This window comes from Ostrea edulis, chromosome 7 (assembly GCF_947568905.1).
Source record: "Ostrea edulis chromosome 7, xbOstEdul1.1, whole genome shotgun sequence".
In the NCBI taxonomy this organism is placed as follows: domain Eukaryota; kingdom Metazoa; phylum Mollusca; class Bivalvia; order Ostreida; family Ostreidae; genus Ostrea; species Ostrea edulis.
Window position 1 is genome coordinate 84023563 of NC_079170.1, and position 14673 is coordinate 84038235.

General features: G+C 32.1%; 1 protein-coding gene across 3 annotated transcripts in view; it reads left to right on the forward strand.

Moving 5' to 3' along the window:
- LOC125654091 (uncharacterized) overlaps positions 1-14673 on the forward strand; it is a 68517-nt gene that overhangs the window by 42908 nt on the left and 10936 nt on the right. Inside the window, exon 1 of one of the 3 annotated variants that reach the window (XM_056142777.1) lies at positions 12029-12065. The exons of the other annotated variants lie outside the window; for them this stretch is intronic. Within the exon in view, the coding sequence (XP_055998752.1) occupies positions 12057-12065 (9 nt within the window). The 5' untranslated portion in view covers positions 12029-12056. Of the gene's footprint in view, positions 1-12028; positions 12066-14673 lie in introns of those variants that run through there. 3 annotated transcript variants of the gene reach the window in all.

Sequence of the window (14673 nt, forward strand, 5' to 3'; positions counted from 1 at the left end):
CGTTTGCTGGAATACATTACAACCTCGATTTGATATGTGAAGAGTGCACCTTTTTATTAAATGACATCTAAGAATTTTTCCTTAACACAATGTTACCACACAATACAACTCAGAGAAACATTAAAAACCATTAAGCCAAAAAAAAAAAAAAAAAAAAAATTCATTCCTCTGAAATATGTCTCATCATTTCATCTCGATTAAATGTAACTGTATTTCTCGACAATCTCTAGAATGTTCTCAAATAATTCGAAAACAATTCTAAATCATTTGATAAATTCTCACATATCTGCCTCATAGTATTCCAATGTTCTCAAATGATGCCAAAGGTATTTTCATTCGCCTGATGAAATCGCAAAAGTATACCTCATTATCTAAATCAAATTTAAGTGTATACTCTCAATATATCTCACATTCTAAAGAAAATTATGTTAAGTAAGATTAATCTAACTTAGATTTTTACAGTAATGCATAAAGTATTTTTAAAAGCTTTTTATAACTTTTAATTTGTTAGTATCACACTTCTTAAAACATGTGAAAGTAATCTTCCTTTTCTCAAACGATGTCTTAGTTATGCTTAGAACTTGTATTATATAAATGTATCCAATTCAGGGTGTCCTAGGTGAGGAGTAAGCCCCTTTTTGTATCCACTGTATATTATAATTATTCATATATGTTATATAATATTACGTAACAATAACTCCTTTATATGACCTAGAAACCCATTATTTGAGGTAACCTGCCTCTAGTAACGTAGCACAGGGTAAACGATGAAATACACATGTACCTTGTGTAAAATTAAAATACCTTGAGCTTCATGTATGTTTTTTTTTTTCTTTCATTGAAATCAAATTTCTGAATTTAACAATATTATCGCAGCCAATACTTTTCCGTGTTTCTGATTATACACAATGATGTACTATATAACATTATTTTCTTTAATACATGTAATTATTGACACATGTATATGATTTTGTAATTACTGTGCTATAGATGTGTGCAATCCAGGGAGCCCTGACACTCTAGACGAGGATTAAACTGGGGTACTTGATAATTAAAGAAAGAAAATTAGGCTTAGATCTATATAATTTTGAATGCTTTTTCAAATGATTCCAAAATAATATTGTGATTTTCTTTAATTTTCATACAAAACTTCATTCTTCTCAATTTACTAGAACAAAGCAAAAATATCTAAATTTAGTATTGGTTTTGTAGGATATTTAAAATCACATATAAAGTTATCTCTAAATTAAAAGTTAAGGTCTAAATATGTTTGTTATTATAGTATGATACCGGTAAACCTGCTATATCTGCAGAACACACTTTGAACGAAAGAGTAATATACAACAACGTCCACAGGCCTCATCACTGTTTTCATTTTCTTATCAATACAATGAATACATGTATGATGTATGATAATGTGACATATCAACAGAAGTAGATTCATTTCATGCACAGACAACAGTTGATATTGTTAATCTGTCGTCAGTAGTCTATTTCATACAAATCACAGGTACAGGTAGAATACTCGATCTGATGGGGGGGGGGGGGGGGGGGGGGGGGGGAGCAGAAACAAAACGCGGAATGGAAAAAAGAACAGAACCAACAACCAAAAAAAAAACTAGATCGGGAAATTCAAAATAGATAATTCATATAATTTTCTTAACGAAATATAACTTAGCAGGTAGATTTTGTCTTTATACATGCATTAATGAATATCAATCCAACTTCATTTATATCAATGAAAATATAATATTTTATTCAATTATTTTACACGATGTATTAAAATTTCCTGTGTCACAACCCCAATTTTATAATATAGAGTGCATATATTCAGCAATTAGCGCATTCTATTTCAAATAGAAAGCATTGTAGGGCATCAAATACCACTGTATTAAAACAATTACAATTAAACAAATACCACTGTATTAAAACAATTACAATTAAACAAATACCACTGTATCAAAACAATTACAATTAAACAAATACCACTGTATTAAAACAATTACAATTAAACTTTTACGGTGAAAATATTACACTACCCTGTAAGTCTTCGTTTTAATGAGGAATATCTAGTACATGTACGTATATATAAGATAATACTTAATCACAGTCATTCTCCACATCATGCTTCAATCTATCTTCAGTAAAGAATGGAGGTCTGGGTAGTTAAACCTTATTCAAACTGGTCTCGTTTCATTAAGGACAGCAGACACGTTTCAAAAGGTCACTGTCGTCAAGGGGCTAAAGGATGCATATATTTTCTGTCTTTAATAAATTTCGCGATCCGACAAAGCTGATATTATTCTAGTCAAAATGGATGAATAGAAATGACAAATGCAACGAAGTCATCTGATTTTTTAAAAGACAAACTTGAAACATTGCGTTGTGTTCTACATGATTATATATATTTAAAGAAAATTTTCCCGATTTAAGTCATGAATATCTAACATTCTAATTTTTGGAAGAGATATACCGATATATGTCGCAGTGACCAGTTGGTATTCATTTGAACAAAATTTCAAAATTACTCACATCACTCAATTACTAGTATGAAATTTTCCTAGTCCGTTAATTGATCGGATCAATTTTTTTTCGCTTCTTATTTCTGTTCTTTTCTTTTTCAAGGAGGGTGGGTGGAGAGAAAAACTAATCATATGTAGGTAGCTGCCCGCTAATACCTCTGTCAACGCTGGGTTACAAGACTATTGTAAACATTGAACAAACAACCAATGATAATTTTACACAAGATTAATGAGGATTTAAAATGATATATGAAGCTATGATTTTTTTATCGGGCAAATATATTAATTTCATCAAAATCAAAATTTCGGGAATATCTTTACGAGGGGTAAAAGCCTCTCTTCAGATTTAATTCGCATTAACTTACGTTTAATGCGAATTTAAAAATTCTTCGTGTGAACGAGGCATTGGGTAAATGTTTGTATAAAAGTTAGATTAGAAACTGTTTTACAAGAATATTGTAATTGAGGCACTATGACAGCAATATCCATGGGCAGAGAATGGAAAGAATAAGTTATCAAATGGCGATAACATTTTCACAAGAAAAGAGAGAGAGAGAGAGAGAGAGAGAGAGAGAGAGAGAGAGCACAAACAACAGCTAAAGAATAGGAAAAAAAGAGGCCGTCATTGTAACTTTATCTTTTCAATGTTGTTTTCAGGGAAATGAAAACATCTTATTAAGTGGATGTGCTTGTAAATTTATTTCTAAAGGTGAATACCAGAGAAGAAATAATAAGATTTGAAAGGTTGTTTCTTTTTCGGTATCTTATTTTTTCATTTTCAATTTTCTTTACATTTGTGAAACAACACACTGTCACAATCCGTGAGAGAGAGGGTGTCAGAAAATGTCAACTCCGGAAAAAGGGATAGTAAACACAAGCACTTGCTTATCATTTTAAAATACGTTTTAGCAACACCTGGCAAACAGCCAAACCATGAAATCTCTTCCAACCCACGCGGATTTCATATCGTCCGCTGCGCTTTTCAAAATGTGTCACAAAACATTTGTTTGCTATTGTCGCACAAGAATATTTTATGTACTTTAAAGAAATATATGTTACTGCATCAGTATTTTGACAGAAGCGCAATTGCACGAGAAGGACATTTTTAATATCTACTCAGAGTTTTTGTTCCTTACACTATTTGTTCTGAATATTTTGTAAATTTGCCGTTGATTTGAAGACTTTTCAGTACCCTCCTAATAATCGCTGGTGCATGCGTGCCCAGGTATTAAAAATTAATTAATTCGCTTTAAAGTAATTATGGACAAAAACAATACACGAACAATGGATCTTGGCACACTGATTTTGACTACGGATAGCTTCGTTTACCTGATCAAGATATAGGGCTCACAGCGGGTGTGACCGGTCGACAGGGGATGCTTACCCCTCCTAGGCACCTGATCCGACCTTTAGTGTGTCCAGGGGTCCGTGTTTGCCCAACTTTCTATTTTGTATTGCTTACAGGAGTTATGACATTGATCATTGTTCGTTATCTTCACCTTTCATCATACAGCTTTAAGCAATGCCACGTTTAAGCAATGATTCGCAAAATCAAGCATTTGGTATGGTGCAAGCAGACGTTATTCAGTGGGAATGCGCACATACGCACTGCACGATTGACACGGAATTTTCTTCAAAAATATCCTTCACTGCCCCGCGCCATGTCGTCAGATCTTACCCCGATTGAACAGGCTAATCTAAGCACTAAAGTCTACAGGAACTGACAAGGTCATTGTTTGGAAGAATGACATCATATCCCTCCATTCGGACCATTTGTCAGTCAATGGAACGTCGCCTACCCCCCTTCATAAACGGTAACGGTGGACATAACTGGTATTAACGAACCAAAATAGAATTTTTTCTAACCCCTACTGCCTTTGATCTCGGAAAATAACGAGACTGTTTTAAATTGATGGATAGAAGATTTTATTTATCAGAATGATGGTATGTCTGATTAATGAAAAATAAAACCAAAAAAATACCCAGCTACGTTTTTAAACTCCTCAGTATATAGCTTGTACATTTCACTGGGCTTTTAAATTTGCAGAATAGGGGTACCCATGAAAATTGATCCTCCCCTGAATTTAATGAATACACAGTTGTAAATTTCACAGTAGTTGTAACCCTGTCTCTGATACGCAGGCTGTAGTATTAAACAATAAATAAATCAAGTTTCCCGGGCTCCACTCAACATCTCATGCATAATCTGACGTACAGTGTATTAGTATTCACAAAAATAATGCAGTCGAATCGCTCATGAATTCGCCATCCGATTCTCCAAGCTTCAAATGAATACGAGGAGAATACCGCTCGCGCCGGTAAGTGAGAAAGTTTCCCAATTTACTTTTGGAAGGTTGGTGGTCTCTTCCCAGGTACATTGTATCTGGGTTCTCTCTTCCACCAATAAAAAACTGGGAGCCACCAGATAACTAAAAAATTGTCGAGTGTAGCAAAAAACCCCAGAATAAAGTCCTGAACAATTAGCAAAGTGCGTGTGGTGGTCAGTTGAAATAGGTTTGAGTAAAGCTATTAGTCAAGAAAACCGCATTATATCTTGCGCTACAATAGTTATTTGTTCTAAATTTTAACTGATTTCCGAACTAGATATATTTACAAAATGGAATACACCTAATATTATGCGCATGTGGAACCCAGCTCTGATTGGTTGATTGAAATACATGACCTTCACCTACATTGCAGTTCAAGACCATGACATCCATTTTGTTTGATTGGTAAAATCAAGTTCCGTTGAGACCAAGTTTTCTGGTAAAAGTTACCGATATAAATAAAGAATTATAAACAAAATAAAAAACACTATAAAAGTTACCGATATAATTAAAGAATTATAAACAAAATAAAAAACACTATAAAAGTTACCGATATAATTAAAGAATTACAAACAAAATAAAAAAAACACTACCAAAATTAAAAAAAACACTATAAAAGTTACCGATATAATTAAAGAATTACAAACAAAATAAAAAAAACTATAAAAGTTACTAATATAATTAAAGAATTATAAACAAATTAAAAAACACTATAAAAGTTACCGATATAAATAAAGAATTATATAAAAAAATAAAAAACACTATAAAAGTTACCGATATAATTAAAGAATTACAAACAAAATAAAAAACACTATAAAAGTTACCGATATAAATAAAGAATTATAAAAAAAATAAAAAACACTATAAAAGTTACCGATATAATTAAAGAATTATAAAAAAAAAATAAAAAAACACTATAAAAGTTACCGATATAATTAAAGAATTACAAACAAAATAAAAAACACTATAAAAGTTACCGATATAATTAAAAAATTATAAACAAAATAAAAAACACTATAAAAGTTACCGATATAATTAAAAAATTATAAACAAAATAAAAAACATTATAAAAGTTACCGATATAAATAAAGAATTACAAACAAAATAAAAAAACCCATAAAAGTTACTAATATAATTAAAGAATTATAAACAAAATAAAAAACATTATAAAAGTTACCGATATAGATAAAGAATTACAAACAAAATAAAAAACACTATAAAAGTTACCGATATAAATAAAGAATAACAAATAAAATAAAAAAACACTATAAAAGTTACCGATATAGTTAAAGAATTACAAACAAAATAAAAAACATTATAAAAGTTACTGATATAATTAAAGAATTATAAACAAAATAAAAAACATTATAAAAGTTACCGATATAATTAAAGAATTATAAACAAAATAAAAAGCACTATAAAAGTTATTAAAGAATTAAAGAATTATAAACAAAATAAAAAGCACTATAAAAGTTACCGATATAATTAAAGAATTATAAACAAAATAAAAAGCACTATAAAAGTTACTAATATAATTAAAGAATTATAAACAAAATAAAAAGCACTATAAAAGTTATTAAAGAATTAAAGAATTATAAACAAAATAAAAAGCACTATAAAAGTTACCGATATAATTAAAGAATTATAAACAAAATAAAAAAAACTATAAAAGTTACTAATATAATTAAAGAATTATAAACAAAATAAAAAACACTATAAAAGTTACCGATATAAATAAAGAATTATATAAAAAAATAAAAAACACTATAAAAGTTACCGATATAATTAAAGAATTACAAACAAAATAAAAAACACTATAAAAGTTACCGATATAAATAAAGAATTATAAAAAAAAAATAAAAAACACTATAAAAGTTACCGATATAATTAAAGAATTATAAAAAAAAAATAAAAAAACACTATAAAAGTTACCGATATAATTAAAGAATTACAAACAAAATAAAAAACACTATAAAAGTTACCGATATAAATAAAGAATTACAAACAAAATAAAAAAACCCATAAAAGTTACTAATATAATTAAAGAATTATAAACAAAATAAAAAACATTATAAAAGTTACCGATATAGATAAAGAATTACAAACAAAATAAAAAACACTATAAAAGTTACCGATATGAATAAAGAATAACAAACAAAATAAAAAAACACTATAAAAGTTACCGATATAATTAAAAAATTATAAACAAAATAAAAAACACTATAAAAGTTACCGATATAATTAAAAAATTATAAACAAAATAAAAAACATTATAAAAGTTACCGATATAAATAAAGAATTACAAACAAAATAAAAAAAACCATAAAAGTTACTAATATAATTAAAAAATTATAAACAAAATAAAAAACATTATAAAAGTTACCGATATAGATAAAGAATTACAAACAAAATAAAAAACACTATAAAAGTTACCGATATAAATAAAGAATAACAAACAAAATAAAAAAACACTATAAAAGTTACCGATATAGTTAAAGAATTACAAACAAAATAAAAAACATTATAAAAGTTACTGATATAATTAAAGAATTATATACAAAATAAAAAACATTATAAAAGTTACCGATATAATTAAAGAATTATAAACAAAATAAAAAGCACTATAAAAGTTATTAAAGAATTAAAGAATTATAAACAAAATAAAAAGCACTATAAAAGTTACCGATATAATTAAAGAATTATAAACAAAATAAAAAGCACTATAAAAGTTACCGATATAATTAAAGAATTATAAACAAAATAAAAAGCACTATAAAAGTTATTAAAGAATTATAAACAAAATAAAAAAAAAACTACCAAAAATTAAAAAAAAAATCATCTAATGTGCAAAAACGAAAGCAAAAATGCCATTGAACCACGAAATAAACGGCAACAATCGAATTTCCTAACTGTCCGAAGTTATAACACCATGTGTCCGAAATAACAACACCAACGTCCGAAGTTACAACCTTCTGCCTAACTGTGTTTAAGTGTTAATATGTGGCATAAATGGCAGGAAAAAATCCTATGAAACCCGAGAGCACAATTTAGAATGTTCGTTGAATCAACCGATATACAATATGCCTAGGTTCAGTGGTTAGATGATGAGCATTTCCGAAATGCATCAAATACTGTCCGAATTATCAACACTCTCCCCGACAAACTTAGGACGAAAGGTGTCCGGACCGTAAATCTGTCGTAGGATTATAATCTGAACGTGAAAACCAACCTTAGAAATAAAATCTATGAAAAGCGTAACTGAATAACCCGGAAATGAACTAGGACGGTCTCCATGGATGCTGAAAGAGAAAAATTATAAGATCGAGAAAAAAATATATAAATCAAGAATCTCCGCCTGGCTGGGGCATCGTAGATTTTAAAATGGTGTCGAATGCGAGACTCGTAGCATTGTTATAGCCCTACTTACTTGAGATGGTAATACCATTAATGTTTCCTCGTGAGTACACGCGTTTCTTACTAAAACACATGAACTTGGTGAAACGCAAGGGAACCAAAAGAAAACAAAACAAGAGGCCCATGGGCCTAGAATCGCTCTTCTGATACATTGTAGAACAGGCAAAAATTCTCACTGACCAAGATTCATCAATTAACAAAGTTTGATGATGTTAAGTCAAATAGTACCTGAAAATTTAAATGTAACTGTCCAAAAGTAGGTCACGGTGACCTACTTTTGGTCGACACACTGAGGACTCAAGATGCATCAACTGACAAGTCAAATAGTCAAATAGTATTCAAATATAGCCGTCAAATTCCAAAAGAAGGCCACAGTGACCTACGTTTTGGTGGACACACTCCAAAGATTCAAGATGCATCAACTGACAAAGTTTGATAATTGAAGTCAAATAGTATCTGAAATATTCAGATATAAACGTCCAATTCCAAAAGTAGGTCATAGTGACCTACTTTCTGGTCGACACACTCTGAAGACTCAAGACCCATTAACTGACAAAGTTTGATGATTGTAAGTCAAATAGTATCTGAAATATTCAATATAGCCGTCAAAATCCAAACATAGGTCACGGTGACTTACTTTTTAGTCAACACACTCTGAAGACTCAACATGCATCAACTGACAAAGTTTGATAATTGTAAGTCAAATAGTATCTGAAATATTAAAATATAGCCGTCAAATTCCAAAAGTAGGTCACGGTGACCTACTTTTTGGTCAACAAACTATGAAGACTCACGATGCATTAACTGACAAAGTTTGATGATCCTAGCTTTCATAGTGTCCAAAATATGCATATAAAATTGAAAATGTGAAATTTGAATGTCTGCAAAATTCAAAAAGTAGGTCACTGTGACCTACTTTTTTATAAATATGTTTCAAGGCCTCTAGATGCATCAACTTACAAGGTTTGATGATTCTAAACCTCTAAGTATCTGAAATAACAATCTAAAATGTATTCATAAATGATTAGCCATAAAATTCAGAAAGTAGGTCATGGCGACATACCTTTTACATGACGAAGTTTAAGGTCCCATGATCCATCAACTGACAACTTTTGATGATCATAGGCTTAAAAGTGTCCAAGATATGCATCAAAATCCATTTAATAATAATTACCTGCAAAATTAAAAAAGTAGGTCGCCATGACCTACTTTTGAGACAGCATGATATTAGGTCCTAAGATGCATCAACTGACAAAATTTGATGATCCTATTCCTTATACTAAGCAAAATATGAAAGTTTTAACAAAACAAAATTTAAGGTCAACTTTGAAGTGACCTTGATACCACAGTCTTTGCCCCAGGATAATGCCTTGAACAATTTTTTATCTACATCCTATCCTCATCCTTATACATAAGTTTGGTGATAATTTGCCCAGTGGTTCTTGAGAAGATTTTTTAGCAAGGACTACTTTTGTTTGCATTTTCCTAATTATCTCCCCTTGTTAAAAGGTCACAACTCTAGGATACCCTGTGACAAATTTGGAAAAAATTGGCCAAGGGGTTCTTGAAATATAGCCCTTTTTCCAAAAAAGTTGATGCACACCGCACGCCAGACATATGGCCATATGATTATCTCTTTGAGCCTTTGGCTCAGAAGAGCTAAAAAACCACAAGCCATTTTAATGAATCAAAAACTGAATTCCTCGATAGAATATTGAAATGCGTTGATACAATATAATGAAGTGAAGAGGTTGCAACTCTCGCGTGAAAAGGTGTAAACGATCGCAGTAAATGGAATTGCAGGTCTGTGATCGGTGTGCCTATGGCCTAATGTATTGCCTCGCCTGATCTGTAAGATAGGTATCCCCGTCTATTAAGTTTCCAAAGGTCCGGTGTATGACACATGTATTACCTAAAGCCAGTGATCTTCTCCTGGGTCGAGGTTTCAGTGTTGTAGTAGGGTGTGAATGTACACAAGGGCGAGTTTACCTGACACCAGGCGTTCTACGCATGCCCGAGAGTGTCCTCTGCGTCCGGTGTGACAATCTCTAGCCAGAGTTGTCGTTCCGTGCTTTCACTTACACCTCTGTCAACGTCTCAAGGGTTTTACAAGATTTTTGTAAAATGGCACGTGTGCTCAAATAAAGTATGGTTTTGACTTCAGTTACAAAAATATACATAAATAAATAAATACTGAGCAGATGCCAAGTCTTTTTGTGACACAAGAAGCATTGGTTTTGGTTGAAACGTGGATATTGGGTTGTTCTATTGCACCAGGACTATACATAAGTACATGTACATGAAGAATATATAGTAATGGGAAAAAATCTACAAATAGTTTCTTGTCCAACATTTTCCCGATATTTTATAAAGTAGTTCTTAGTTTTATTACCCTTTTTAAAAAAAAGTGGATTTACCTGTGGAACAACTATGGGTGGAGATTGCCGGTGTGAGAGAAGCGGCTAGCGGTGTAAGTGTGGTGAGACGTGATTGCAGTATATTGTACTTAAAATATTGTAAGTCTTGTATGTATGACTGAATACAAATATAAACGTTTACCAGGATTGTCAGTTTATACGTACAATACTTCAGTACGCACAAGAAGTCTGTTAATAAAATTCGCAGAGAAATCGTCCCACGGACGCACAGACCGGAACGAAGCTTACACTTTCGCACATACTCTCTACCCTTGACCCGTGTGCACAAACAATAACACATCACACAAGCTATATTGATTGAAAAACATAATCCATGTGAAATGATGTGTCAACTACAAACGTCACGGAAACTTTAAAATTACAGGCAGATGCTCTATTATCAGCTGTGAGGATTGCCCACGCTACATTTTATTGAAGATCTTCAAAAAGACATTAAAAGTTTTATATCAGCGGTATAATAACAGACCTGTGTTAGCGTGGGTGATCCTGATCAGTTGATTGAAACGTGTCTACAAATGAGGTCGATTTTGTGAAGCAGACACGAATGAAATTAAGTACTTTTACACTAGAAGTTTCGCTAGAAAAACTTATGTAAATGTTATTTAATGACTGCCATTAAAATACTAATCTTAAAGCCATTACACAAATTTGAAATTATTTATTTTATATAATGATTTGTATTATACACATGGACACTGAAATTTAAAAAAAAAAAAAAAAAAACCCAAAAAAAAAACCCAACCAAAACGTTAATATATGTTTATTCTGACAAAAACAAGTATTGAAAAAATCGACTGTTTAACATCCAAGAATTCCACTTTTATATTCATAGGAGCGAGATTTTCACAGGAATTTCGAATTTGGATTTACAATGTATATTTGTTTTACGCAACAATTTGTCGCATCTTTCGGCATTGATTGATGGCAGACCTTGTTAGATTTCACCGGTAATTTATCTATACATCAGCAAGTTTCCAGCAGGATAGTTCCACGAAGGAGTAAAAATACCAGCGATGCCCCTTCGTCAAAAAAATTACTATTTCGCAAAACAACCGCAAAACCCGAATTCCCTAGGACTGTTGCCGGCCGCAAATAGCGTGGATAGCTTTAAAGACCCCGGCTATTACGATACGGGACAACTGTCCTGTTTACCGATCTCAACAGACCGTCGCATGGAAAAAAGAAAATGAACTTTTTACCCATGACCGACCCAGTCAGTCACCTGATTTAAACATCGGCAGCATTTACTTCAAGTTGCGATAGAAATTTGGGCACCCATCGATTTCGAGATCATAAAAAAACATTTATATCTAGATCTGGCATCAAGGCAAACGGGTACCCTTCTAAACACTTACATGTATAAGGTAAGACATATTTCCATTAATCATTTATGAAGAAAAATTAGCAAGCGAAACATTGGATGTGATGTTCTAGTACTGAGACGGCCTGTAAGTTGCGCACAGTATTAATACGAAGCTTCGCCGTTGATTTATGAATCGCTGTTCATGTTAATCACAAGTACATGTACTTGGAAATCCCACATTTCTGACAATGGGCATTTAACGTAGGTCGCGGGTTTGCTTATGTAATGCGAAAAAATATATATTGTGCGACTGCCCCCGCCGCTATTTAGTGAAATATGAGAATTGATTGTAAAAGACACCCCCTCCCCGGGATTTATTTAGAGGCAGACAGATTAGTAAATGATTTAAAAAAACCCAACCTCATACGTCCACAAATTAGAATTCTGAAGATGAGGCAAAACATAGTGGATGTTTGGGGTTTTATTTAGTTTGTCAAGTTCGTCTGAGAAGCTAACTTCCACTTTTTCTACCGACCCCCCCCCCCCCCCATACTTTGAAAAAATAAAACATGCCTGATTCATAGACTGTTAATTTCCAATAATATTATGCCGTCGATACAGTGGCTGCTACTTTGGCGAATTATTGTCGGGTACCGAACTTGTGGTGTATGATATGCAGCAATGACTTGTGGTGAGAAAGCAAACAATCTTCTAAATTCCTATATGATATGGCACACAAATATACATGCATGATTCTTATTAATTAGACGTACATTTTATAGCACTTGCTAAAGCACTTTTGTATTTTAATGGCATATGTGCAAACATTGTAAACCCAGCAGTCGGGGATATTTTTTAAATTTATATCTGTTATCTGGTAAATCTGCATGAAGTCATTAAATCAAGCTATCCATACATTGTATTTATTAGCTCACCTGAAAACTCAAGTCAGATTTTATGAAGTTAGTCCACTCACAATCCACTTTTCACATTTTTGAATATTCTCAGAAAGTTTGTGTCATATTTTCTCACATTATATCCAGTGCGAGATCGACATTACCCACACTCCCCGTCGAGGCCTCATCCATGTATGTTGGTCAAACTTCCGCAAGAGTTCGTTTGCACGCGTGCGCAGACACAGAAAACTAAGGGTAGTATGGTGTGTTGGTTTGTGTGCAAACGACCTCTGGCGGAAGTTTGCGATATTACCTACGTACGACAGGCACGTGTCTTACACTAATATGTTGTCGGTGCTACCGTTTGAGTAAGCGCAGCTATATTCATGTACACATATTTTGTAATGTTCATGCTTTGGTCAGGTTCAATTCAAACACTATCTACATGTATTTGCCAAATACTTTCTCCCAGGTTTTTATGTTAAATCGTTAAAACATAAAACATATACATGAATGTGATTGAAATATTTTTATACTGTATACATTTCTTTACTTTTGCCTTCACTGTGACTTGCTTAATCTTTGACGCGTGACTTGTTCTGAAATGCATGCTCTCGAATATATGAACTCCTTCTCTCGTGTGAAATAGGGGAAATCTTTGGGACAAGATCCGTTGTCAAGGATTCTGTAACACCTCGTACCAGAATTCTCAACTCGCACTTGTATTAATGAAGGCCTCTCTCAGTCACAATAAACCCTTAGATTTTGATGAAATCCCCGGGGTCTTGACGGGGCCTAGCTGCAGATCTGTAGCTCTCTGGGAAAATATTGGGACAGACAAGAGAGCTACAGATTCACCCTTTAGTATAATCAAAGTATCGAAAGTACTAAAAGCCGGGCTCATTTACAGAAGTGGGAGCAGGTCAGGAAATTTGAAATGTGTTGTAAATCTTGTCAACATCATAAATTTCATTTAAGATTTTGATATATTGTTGCCTGGTCATGTTCATTTTAAAAACTTGACCTTGATAGTTTTCACTTGACCTTAAACCAAATTGTGCGGAAGACAGAGTTTTTTTCCCTCTCACTACATGAATGTGAATTTAATGAACCAATGTCTTTGATAAAAGTTTTAGAAAATAGAATATTTTAGTCTCATTGCGTGTAATATGTGAATTTGATGAACCGATGTCTGTTGTAGTATTTTCAGTCTCTACAATTGACTGGAATGAATATTCCGGTCTCAATTTGATATGTCGGTGGCTTCTGAATCCTCTGTAAATCTATGTTATCCTTTGAATATGAGTAGATTTTTATCTACAGATGTCTTTCTACTGACATAGTTTTACTGCATTTACGTATTTCATCAAATACGAGGAAAAGATAATAGAAGTTGCACTGTGATATTTACAGTAAATTCTCATTGGCTTGTTTAAGACAATCAAACTGAATTTCTTGAGGTGACAAAGAAACTGCTAGTGTTCGTGGATGAACACAAATCTCAGATAAATTGTCTAATGGAATCAGTTGCCCGAGTCTCTCAGAAGCTGTGGTTTTATTATATCTTTTAAATCAGCATATTTGCAGCATTGTTACTCAAATAAGTGACATATAAGTATGTATATGTTTATTTTTCCCCAGTGATAGCGTGTGTATATTTTATGTATATATTTTATATTATGTTATCTATTTTTCTATTCTCTCATTTATCTGTCTGTGAATATGTTTTATACAGGACCACAATGTAAACTAGTCATTTGTACTAAGTGTGTT